At 57.6% G+C, this 11,570-nt stretch overlaps 1 protein-coding gene across 1 annotated transcript in view; it reads right to left on the bottom strand.

Moving 5' to 3' along the window:
- The window catches only part of SULT4A1 (sulfotransferase family 4A member 1), a 32,866-nt gene continuing 21,296 nt past the window's right edge, over positions 1-11,570 (bottom strand). The window contains exons 5-7 of the mRNA XM_025881859.2: positions 10,163-10,257; positions 4,259-4,397; positions 1-1,596 (exon numbers count right to left, since the gene is read on the bottom strand). Of these exons, the coding sequence (XP_025737644.1) occupies positions 1,484-1,596; positions 4,259-4,397; positions 10,163-10,257 (347 nt within the window). The 3' untranslated portion in view covers positions 1-1,483. The remainder of the gene's footprint in view (positions 1,597-4,258; positions 4,398-10,162; positions 10,258-11,570) is intronic.

The raw sequence follows: 11,570 nt of genomic DNA, 5'->3' as shown, positions 1-11,570 counted from the left end.
GACGTGTCTTTATTAAAGATGCAAGCAAGCACAGACGTATCATGTGTGGTGCTCAGGAATATCCATACAGTACTAAAAATAGAAAAATAGAAAAGAAATTTCACAGAAAGCGACCTCCCTCACAGATAAACAGGAAAGGTGCTGCCAAACCCACCATGCGATGCCTCATACCACCTGCCCTGTTCAAGCTGCTCCTTTACAAACAAGCCCCCGGCGCATGTCTGCACCTTTTCCGAGACAGCCACAGGGCACAGAGACCCTTACCCAGCAGCCACCCTCCAGCCACCGCCTTGCCTCGGGCGTTTCCCGGCCACGTTAAGGATCCAGACGACCCCAGGCCCACCCCAGCGGCCACACACACACAAACTGGCCACCGGCCCAGCTGCTACCTGGCCGTGTCTTGATGCTTCTCCAGCCAGATGTGGGCAGACGGTGAAGCAAGGGGCGGGGCGATTAAGACACCACCTCTGCCCCCTCAGGGAAGCCGAAGCGCGAAGGCAAGACGGCCAACCAGTCTGCGTGAGTGACAGAGGGCGTTAGACCTGCAAAATGGTTCTCCCGTGGCCGAGGGCCTCAGGTACAGAGGACACAAACTGCATGATGATAAAGTTCTAGGAATTCACGGTCAAGCACCTGCTGGCCCGCATAAATAGGTTTCCGCCTCGGGGAATGAGAATTAGTGGAATGAGAACTCAGATTCCACCCACACTCGGGCTCTGAGGTCACTGCAGGAGACCCCATCTGCCGGCCTCCCTGGGCACGTTCCCTCAAGGAATGTTCCACTGGCTCCTCTGGACTGGGCCTTTGAGGCCGCCCGCTGGGAGTCTCCAGCAGAGGGGCGGGCATCCTTTCTGCAAATGCCTAGTGGACAGTCTCTGCTTTGTTTAGGAAGGTTACAAAGAACTGAACTCATCAAAAGGAATAAGTACCCCCCGCCACACACACACCCAACTCATCCTGTGTCTTCACCTCCATCCCGAGCCAGGTGAGAACAGAACGTCTGTGCCTTAACGGAACAAAACTACAAAAATAAAGAGTCAGCCCTGAGATCTTTCTACCATTCGGGTGTGGCTCGCTCCTGAGTCCCCTTGGAAATGAACTTGTATTTGGTTTACTGACATTTATTTAGATTTCCAGTGAAAAGCTCTATAAAATACAATAAATAATGTGGGGTTGTAAAAGGTAGACATTCTAGCTGCATATGTTACAGACTTTATACTTATGATACAGGCCATCGAAACTGCGATCTTTATAACGTTTGTAATCAGACATGTAGAGACTTCAAATCCCAAAGGCAAGACAGCTGCTCTGGGTCGGAAGCAAGGCCCCCCTCTTCCTCCAGCGTCTCCGCTGCTTCCCTCCCTCCCCCGGGCCTCACACTGCTCCCGGAGTTCATCCAGCAAGGAACAAATGAGTGCATACAGGACTTTTAGCTAGTAGAGTGTCTGGGTACTGTGAGCATGCAAGTTTGCTGTTGCTGTTATTATAAATAAAAGTCAAACGTGAGGTCACACTTTCCCATCTTCTGTTTATACACCAAATCAAACTTCTCGTTCATGGAAACGGTGAAGATGTCCTTCCACAGCCCAACTCTTCCTGAAACACAAACAAGAGCAGAATGTGTTGAATTCACTTGCTGTCAGGCCAGATACCGAACCAAAGGAAGCCTTGGAAAAGGTTCTGGAAGGTTCCAAATCTATTCCTGCACCCCTCCAAACTTGGCCCACGGGGGCAGGACAGGCTATCTGAACTACAGACGAGCTGAACCCGTTTCCCTGAGTCTGGTCGTTTGGGTGTCCCTTCCCTGCTGCGTGAGGCCGGCATGCACGAGTATGCAGAGCTGAGGCTTGAGAGGAGGGCCTCGGCCCCTGTTCACTGGCGCATCCCCGGCAGCTAGGCACACACCCTGGAGAAGGGATGGTGTCTGTGCAATGGATCTACCACTTGGGGCATCATGTGAGCTTGGGTACTCCGTGATATCACTACTCACTCACGACTCAACAGCTCCACCAAGGCGGCATCTGCTTCTGGAGAATTTGAAAAGGAAAAAAAAAAAAAAACATCCAAAAAGGCAGAACCTTTTATGGTGAGTAGGAAGCCTCCTGAGTCAAGGGTGAAGATTTCAAGAAGCCTGGCCACGAAACCTTGGGGAGGAATTTAAAGGGAAGAGAAGAGTCGCAATGCAAACGAGCTTTTGCAACTAGATGCCAGACGTCCGCTTGGCTGACTCAACCCCCTCGGAAGTAAGTCGGGGCGATGCCCAGCTGCTCTGCGCAGCTCCAGCTCAGGGAGGCTCAGCCAAAACATGAGACCTTTCCGGGCAGATGTGCAAGAGCATGGAGCCTGCGGACTAACGAGCAGGCACGGGCTGGCCGCTCATTTATGAAGGCTTAGGGGGAAAAGAAAGAGCTCAAAATGCCCAAAGGCCACCAAACCCACTTTATTTATTGACTACAGAACCTTCGGACGGCCTGGTCAGACGCGAGCAGCGCCTGGGAAGACGGCAGGAGTGGGGGTTCTGAGCCCCCAGCTCCAGGAGCTGCGAGGACTATCACCATGCTTTTAAGGAAGAGCCCCGGGGCACTGAAATGATCATTTCGAATTTCTTCCCGAGTCAGCATCTCTGAGGTCAGAGCTCTGACTGTCTAGCCAATATCCTTCATTAGCTCCACTATTAACAGAAGTCCTTGTCCTGGCGGGACGCCACAAATGCTGAGCCGCTACATCTAACGTGACGAGGATTTTCTCTCTGGTGATGAAAAGTTATACGTCAGTGTCGGAGAGAGGAAAGAAAAAACCAAGAGAAATTGTTCTTGCTACCCTCTAATGATACCACAGGGACAAAATTAGAAGCTTCTAGACCAACCACCCTATAAATACATTTTTCCATGATTATTTTTCTCAGCTGAGGCAGCTGAGAGCTCATCAAAGGAGTCACCCACCTGGTTTAGGGTTTGGAATCAAGACAGTGCAATTTATGCTGTGATATGAATCAAATTTAAGCAATGCAGCTGGCTACTCAAGCCCTGCGTTCTCACCAACGCAAGGAGGTCTTCTGAGCAAAGAGGCAATGTGCTAAAAGAAAACAAAATCAAAGAACTGAAATAAAGCAAAACCAAGGTAAACAATGATAAAGCAAACACATCAGAAGGAGCATATGGGCACACAGTATGTTCTCGACACTTCTTTACCACGCAAATGAACCAAAAGGGGTATTTTGGAGAAGGTCACATCCAAGGATAACAAAACACAGCAAAAGCAAAACTAAAAAAGAGCAAATAAATTTTAAATAAATATTTGTGAAGACACAGCCAGGAAATCACTTGCAAGGTACTGTGGTTTCAGCCGATTGCTCCGCCTTCACAGGAGGGTGCTCCCCACCTGAGCTGCAGGACCGCCCCGTTAGCCAGAGAGAAGAGCACGGAGCTGGAGGAGCTCAAAGGCCCGCCCCGAGGCCCTCCCAGGACCCTGCCCCAGGGCCCGGCTCTATCGTGTCAGCCCAGGTGGAGCTGCACATCTGAGAGGCACTTCGGGCCCCAGTGGCACCTCCGGGCCGGCCCCTCAAAACTTCTGTCACCTGAGGAAGCTCTGAGTTCACACAGCTGGGAACCAACGGCAGGTGCACAACACCAAGTGTCACAGGCAATTTGTACTTGCCAAGACGGTGGCTCATGTGGCCACGGACGCCACCAAGGGGTCAGGGCATTCTAACTCCCGGGTTCTCCACAATCAAGCAGTTTCAAATATCGTTGAGCCTTGAAGGACAGACAGCAACCCGGGCAAATCTGCAAAGGGCTCCTGCCGGCACTATGTCCTCCACCTCACACTGCTTCATGCCCAGGACACAGCTGTGGCCCGGGGAGCACGCGCCAGCCTCCCTGCGCCGGCCTGGCACCCGCTCCGTTCCGGGGGCGGGGGGGACTCTCCGCCACCGGCTGAAGGCTGCATGCCTCAGGCTCCACCATCCCACGGCCCCGAGCCCATCCCGGGGTCTGCGCTGTGGGGCCGTCTGGGAAGGCACCTGCTTAAAACGTCTTGCCCACAGAGCCCACAGCATCCTGACAGTCACCCGGTGACCTCCAAGGCCACTCACGCAGTTGCAATGAGATGCTAGCAGCCCCCTTGCCCCCCCTGCTCGGCTCCACCGACAGCACCTGGCTTTCGGAGGACCTTCCTGCTCTCATGGAGCAGAGGACTCTGGAGACACGAGGCCCAGGGCAGGGACCACGGACCCTGGCGGGGGAGGGGGGGTGCGTACCCCGGCCCACAGGCAGGGCCTCGGCGTTGCAGCACTGGTCCACCAGCTGGTGGCAGTGCTCGCTCAGGGCCTCCAGCTGCGCCTTGTCACAGGACACCCCCAGGAATCTGGCCAGCTGCTCCACCATGGCCACCAGGTCCTGGAACACAAGAGCAGACAGCAGGGAGCCCATCAGAGGTGGCGCCTTGGCCGACCCAAGACCCTTGGCGGGGCACTCGCCAGGTGCTCTGCACACACTTCCCTACTCAGTCCTCGAGACAGGCCTGATATTGGCCTCGTCTGGACATAAACCCAGGTCCAGCAGTTGCCCAAGGGCACTCTGTTCCCGAGTGGCAGCGCTGGAATTCAAGCCCCAGTCCTCTGGGGGATCCGGAGCAGGCCTGAGGGCTCGATATCACCGTGGCCATTTTAAAACAGCAGCAAGACAGCAAAACTCACTTCCGAACCGAGCCAGGAGCCAGACCAGCTCACTCTCTTCTCCCCCTTCCTTCCGTGCAATCAGCCGGAACCAGCTGGCCCTTGGGAGAACAAGGAGGCCCCTGGAGGCCCAGACAGGCCCCAGGGCCAGCCCACCTCACCCGGCAGGAGGACCTTGTTAGGTGTTAGGGTTTGGTTACGCTCGACTCGATGGCCAAAAAGCCATCTCTGGGCCCGACACTCCACCCTCTGGGTAGTGGGAGCATCAGTGACCCAGCCTGCATCTCGGGAGGGGGGCACACCTGCCCACCACACAGCCCCTCCCCCCCCGCCCTTCTCCTGGGAAATTACCCAAGGCGCCTCATATTCTCAGTGTGTGCACTGCCAACTGTTGCGCCCAGAACCCTGACCCGTCACCAGGCAGTCTCCAAACTCTGGCCATGTCCAGGTCCTGCATCAGGAAAACACTGGAGGCTGTTGCCTCCTTGATGGTTTATAAAGCAATTAGCATATTAAAGCCTCTGAGAAGTCCTACAATAAAGAAATCCATTTCATTTCTTTACACAGTATTTCGCAAACCTTAAACAAAGAAAAGGTTCTGTGAAAGCTGGATTGAGCGTCAGCTCCTCTCTGGATTCCCATGGTAATCACCACTGGGCTCGCTGCCCCACTTTCAGAGCTGTACCCGCTTAGGGGCTTCCACTGGAGAGGGGCGCAGGTGCTAAGCTCCAAGCCCCGTGTGCAGGGCTTGGCCAGGACTGGGAGCACAGGAAGTGTTAGAATAAAAAGGAATAGAGAGAGCTCCTTTCCCTACTTTGCCACCCAGTATCTCTAATTAAAAGAAAAAAGGCAGCGATAAAGATTAATGACAGTGGCCCTCGGAGCGGACACCACAGGAGAGGGACCCAGACTGCTGGAGCGGCCACCAGAGCCCTAATGGGGACACCACACCACTGGTGTGACACCCAGCCCGGGGAGGAAGGCACCTTCACCAGCTCGCACCCAGCTGCCTGCCACCAGCCTGCTTCCCGGTTCTGAAACCTAGCTGTGCGGGCAGGCAGCGTCCCAGCCGCAGACTAGCTCTGGACAGCTTTTGGGACCCCCCGAGTGTCCCTGGTCCAGTCCCAGCACTGCCAGCTGGTCACAGTCAAGACTCCTCACCTGTGGCCGGCGAGAACACCTCACAAGTGACTGCAGGACTGTTGGGTGACACACCGGGGAGGCCGGCGCGGCATCCCGCTCACGTGCGCAGCCCACAGCAAAGGGGGAGATGTAGGAACCCCTGGAGGAACGCACGAGGCGGCAAGCGAGCAGGTGCTAAGTGTTATCATCCAGCCCCAAGATGAGGACATGCCAAGCCTGACCACACTCCTGGAAACCGATGACGTTCACTTGGGACTATTTTTTTGGAGGAAAATGTAAACAACTTGAATTCCTAAAAATGTGATGTAGTCACTCAATCCCTATTAAAGGCGTCCGGACCCTTACTGAGGTTTCTGAAGAAAGAGTAAACAATTAGAAATTAGGACCCTGATCGCAGTAAAGGCCATTTGGTCCCTCTGGCCCTGGGAGCATGAGTCCGGGCAGAGACAGGCGCAGGTGGGGCTGGTGGTCTGGACTTCGATCGAAAGCAGCCCATCTATAAACTCTTCGCTGAGGGGCCCAGTGAGGCAGAGAATGAACACTCACCTTGAAGGGCCTGGAATGAATCCAGAGCAGCCAGGCATCAGTCTGTATTTTAGCTACGAAGTGTATATAAAGCGTGCGTCCCGCTCCCTCGTGGTTTAGTAACTGAAGTAATGGTTTAAGTTCTTCAGTGCTGAGTCTCCTGCGGCTCCGGGAAGAAGGAGGTGCCGCCCCAGCATGCGGCCCCGGCAGGTGTGCGTGCAGCTGCCCGCGCTGGGGCTTGTCCTTTTGCACCAGGCCAGGGCCGTGGGCAGGCCCTAGCGTGGACCAGGCGGGCATAAAATCATCAGCTCCCAGCACACCCACCCAGGGGGGCACCCGGGGAAAAAGAAGTTCATGTCCACCAAGACGCAGGAACATTCACATAACCACCCCGAACAGAAGCAACTGGAACGGCCAGCGACACTGGACCGGCAGATACGTGGCGGCGTATTCCTGCTGCAGTGAAATACCACACGGACGTGAGGACCAACCCACTGCACAAAGCACAGATGAACCACAGGACGCTACACGGATCACAAGCAGCCAGACACCAGTGCGCGCACCCCAGGCATCCACTCCTGGGAGGTTCAAAAACAAGCAGAACTAATCTGAACCAACAGAGTTCAGAAGAGTGGTCGCCTCTGGGAAGTGGAGGCGTTAACCGGAAAAAGCCAGAATGTTCTGATCTCGATCTGGACGATGATCACGCAGATGAGTACTTGTAAAAAGTCTATCAAGTTGTGGACGTGTGATTTGTGTATTTGACCTCAAGTGCCTGCTTCAGCTCCCTGACAAGTGAGAAGAACAATGACAGACACCTGCTGAGCGCCCACTAACCGCCAGGCCTGCCCACATCAGGCCCTGTTCGAAGATGATGCCTCCCGAGCCTCTGTGATGGAGGAGCGGTCTCATCTCCTGGCTCACAGGGCCAGACAGGTCCCAACATGAGCGGTCCGCTTCCAACACCCAGGTCAGCCGCACGGAGAGGAGGGAGTTGGCTCCCCAGAGGTGCCCCTCTGGCGCTGCAGCCATCTGAAGGCCGCCGGGGCCTGGGAGCCCCATGATGATCTTGCTCACATGTCCGGCAGCCAGGCAGGGCTGGCGGCTGGGCCACCTGTTCTCCCCACGGCACCCCCAGTGGGACACCTGGGCATCCCACGTGCATTGTGCAAGGGCCAGCCCCAGCCCCTGAGCCCTGCCCCGACTCCTGCTTGCAGTGTACCTATCCGGGTCTCCAAATTCACATGATCCAGCCCAGGTCAGTGTGGGAGGCTGCACGAGGGCACAGACACCAGAGGTAGGACTCACAGGGGGCCCCTTGCACTTGTGCCCGTCTTTGAGCTTGTCAGGTGGCCTCCTGCTCATGGCATTCCTGCTGGCTGTCCTCTAGTTCCCTCATAACTCGATGAGGCCAAAAGCAAGCTCTCTGTCTTCATGCAAAACCCACCCTTCCTTCCATGTTTCCTATCGGATCTCCATGTGACCCAAGCCCTGCCAAGCTTGCTCAGCATCACCGAGTCCCCTCCCCAATGCCTGTCTCCACCCCCACCCCCAGGAACCACCTGGACTCTCCCGGACACAATAAGCAGATGAACGCCTTCGCCTGGGCCACGGCCTTGGTCAGAGTGCCAGGCTGGTCTGCCCGGTGTCGTCCTGCCCCAGCCACTCGCCGCCACCACATTGCAGGGAGCAGTTAGGGCATGGGCCTGGGCAGGGAGCCGGGGCAGCCCACCCCAGACAAGCCCCTCAGCTCCGCGGGCCTCTGGCTTCTTAACAAGGAGAAAGGACCTCCACCGTGAAGGCCATCCGTTCGACCCACAGATATTTCCCGACAACCTGTTATGCGTCAGGGACTGACTTAGGAGCAAAAACAGGCACCCCAACCCCCAGCCCCAGGAGAGCTTATTCTGGCAGGGGAGACAGAGAGCAAAATACAAACACAAAGGGTAAGATACGGGGCGGAATGGTAGATGCTGTGGAGAAAAATGAAGCGGAGAGAGACGTGTGGGTATTGAACGGGCCGATTTCAAAAGGAGACCTGGGGAAGCATCACTGACAGGAACCAAGGCCTGGAAGAAGCGAGGGAGGGACCCATGTGGACACCGGAGGGGAAGAACATTCCAGGCAGGGCCACAGCACCCCAGGCTGAAGGAGCAGTAAGCAGACCAGCGTGGAGCTAGACGCCCCGGTGCCGGGCCGCCATGTGGGCCCTGACCTGCACCCGGAGCAACGTGCGGCTGGAGGGGGCACAGTCTGACCGGCGCGCTCGCCATCGGAACAGCGGCTGCACAGCGCACAGGCCTGAGGGGATCTGCAGGGAGGCCCCCCAGGAGGCCACGCAAGCGGTGATCCGGGCCAGAAGCGAGGGTGACCTGGACCCCAGAGACTGGGGGACAAATGATCAGATAAGGAGCACATTTTGAAGACAGAGGCCATGAGACTGGGAAGATGGACACAGGGTGTAAAAGGAAGTCAGAAGTCGAGGATGATTCATGACTTCCGCCCGAGAGACACAGATGAAGCTGCGGAGGATGTGAGGGGAAACCTCTAGTTTGGTTTAGACACACCAGGTCCACGGCCTCCACCGGATGCTCAGGGAGAAAGGTGCAGGGGGCGGCCAGCGGAGAGCGAGTCTGGGGAGGGTCCACGCCTGGCCTGGGGTCACCAGGGAAGGGAGCAAGGCTGGCGCGAGGGGAGAGCCAAGGCGGGCTGAGCACCAAGAAGACAGCAGCCAAGGACGCAGGGCCAGCTGGTATCCCGAGTAGGGCAGGGAGGCAATCACCTGTCGCCTGCCAGGAGGCCAGGTGGGATGACGTGAACACCGACCACCGAGGTGAGCAACACGGAGGCCATGGGTGGCCCTGACGGAGCACTTGGAAGTACGGGGGCGAGCCCGGCCCGAGTGGGCTCAGGAGTGGGGACAACTGTGAGGGGACCTGCAGCAAAGTGGAGCTGAGGAGCCAGAGAGGGAAGGGACTTAGGGAAGGCTTGCCTTTTGTCTGCTGTAAGAAAGGTGAACCATCAGAATGTACCTCCAGAGATGATACAGCCCCAGCAGAGAGGATGAAGGCGTTCTAGAATTAAGTGAGCCAACACATGCACGAAGAACTTCGCACAGGACTCCGCACACGATAAGACCCTTAAAGGTGCTAATGACAGTGACAGTGTGGTGTGCGGCGCATGGGCCCCCGTCCTAGATGGTGAGCTCTCAAGGGCACAGGCGAGGTCCTGTCTTCAAGTGTTCCGACAGCACGGCCAGACCTGGAATGTTCCGGTAGCGACCACCTCAAGCCCCCCCCCCCCGCCCCAACGCCCCATGCCAGGCACTCAGCGACACTCCCCACATGAACCGGTTCGTCAGCACTCTGAGTGCTGCTGTGAGGCCAACAGGCCGCGAGACGAGAAATCTGGGCCCTGCCATCTTAGCCCTTTGCCCCACGCTGTCCCCTGTGGAGAGGGTGCTAGGGGGCGGCAGGGAGAGTCTGGCCGTTGCTCTGCTCCCACGGCTAGGCAGAAAAATAACCAACAGGGCTTTCTAAAGCACTGCACATGGCCCAACCCAGAAACCACCACCCTCGGGGCCGGGGCCTGGAGGCTGGGGCCGGCTGGGGCAGGATCAGGCCCTGCCAGGCAGGAGGGCCTCCCAAAGCACTGGCCCGGGTGGATTCTGGGCACACCTGGAACTTCTGAGTCCTTCCGCCCGGAAGCCGGGGGTCTCGGAGAGACCTGCCCCACACTCCAGTCACGCCCACACTCCTGCATCAGGAGCTGCGGGGCTGGGGTTGCCGACCCGCACAGCTGCCCCCCTGCAGCACTCACCCGGTGCATGTCTTCATACTTGAGGAACAGCACATTCGAGTCCATGCGGTGCTCCCAAAACTCCTGCACGTGCTCGAACCAGGAGCCGTAGCCTACTGTGGAGACAAGGGGAGAGGTGAGTCACAGCCTCGGGGGAACAGGCATGCACAAGTGGGGGTGGCCTGGCTCCCTGCCTTCTGGAAGGCTCCCCTCTCACTGCCCAGGAGCCGTGGTTCAGGAAGGGAGGAACAAGCTCTCGGCTCCGGGGGTGGTCTCACAGACGAGCCCCCTCGGAAGTCCCACGTCCCCTGGCTGTGTGTGCAAGTCTCTCCTGCCAATAGTTCTCAGCCCCCTTCCCTACGCACCTCCTGGACACCTTGAAGACCTGACCATTGGGCAAAGGCCTCTGCTCACCTGGGGGATGGATACTCCCTGGCTCCCATGAGTTTCTGCCTAACACGCGGTCATCGAAAAGAGCGCTAGCCCGCGGAACTGAGACGTGGGGCGGTCGGTGCTGCTGGCAGGGGTAGGATGACAAGTAGGAGGCGCTAAGACCCGAGCACGAGGCCCTGCCAGGCAGGAGGGCCACAGGCAGAAGCAGGAAGGACGGAAGCAGGATGGAGCAGAGATGGAGAGAGGCAGTGTGCTCTGTCCCGACACACGAGCCTCACAGCCCACGCCACGGCCCCTGCACCTCCTACACTCCTCGGGGCTTTGATTGGGATAAGGGTCACGTGCGCGGGTGGAGGATGTGCCAGTCAGTGTAGCCAGGCTGCTTCGAAACGTTCTTTATCAAAACTACAGATTTTCACCCCACCCCCGCCCCCTCACGCTGAGATGAGTCTCCCAAGGAGGCTTCCGCATTAAACAGAGGAAGGCCTCAGCCAAGGAATGCCTGCCCTGCCCGGCTAGGTACCAGGTGCCGGCCAGGAGCGGTGGCCGCACCGCCTGCCCCCTTGCTCACCTGGGCGCCCATCTGTCTCACAAACACTCAACCTGTGGGTCCCACTTCGTGGCCTGGGGCTCAAGGAGTTCCCAGCTTGGCAGGAATCACCAAGGAGACTGGCGGCGAGGACATGGACTGATCAACATGGGGAGGGAGGCATGGTGGACACAGGGGGCCCCGTCCCATGTGGGGCCAAACCCTGCAGGGTACGCAGCGGCTGCAAACGGACTGGGACGTGTAAGGAGCATGAGGCCATCAAGGTGGCTCAGAGCGCAGGGACAAGGCCAGAGCGGGGGGAGAGAGCACAGCGGAATGGCAGAGGGCACGGCCTGCAGTGGAGGCAGCCGCTCCAGTCCTGCACTGGCTGTGCGACCCGGGCAGGCTGCCTCGCCTTCCCGAGCCTCGTCCTCCTCCGGTGGAGTGACGACAGAACCTACGCCTCCCAGAGGGGCCGAGGGGTGCCAGGGGACTGCTACTGCCCCT

Source organism: Callorhinus ursinus, unplaced genomic scaffold (genome assembly GCF_003265705.2).
Source record: "Callorhinus ursinus isolate GAN/ISIS: 27379988/994484 unplaced genomic scaffold, GSC_fseal_2.0 scaffold48, whole genome shotgun sequence".
Classification (NCBI taxonomy): domain Eukaryota; kingdom Metazoa; phylum Chordata; class Mammalia; order Carnivora; family Otariidae; genus Callorhinus; species Callorhinus ursinus.
The sequence above is the reverse complement of the archived record's forward strand: the minus strand, read 5'-3'. Positions and strand labels throughout refer to the sequence as shown.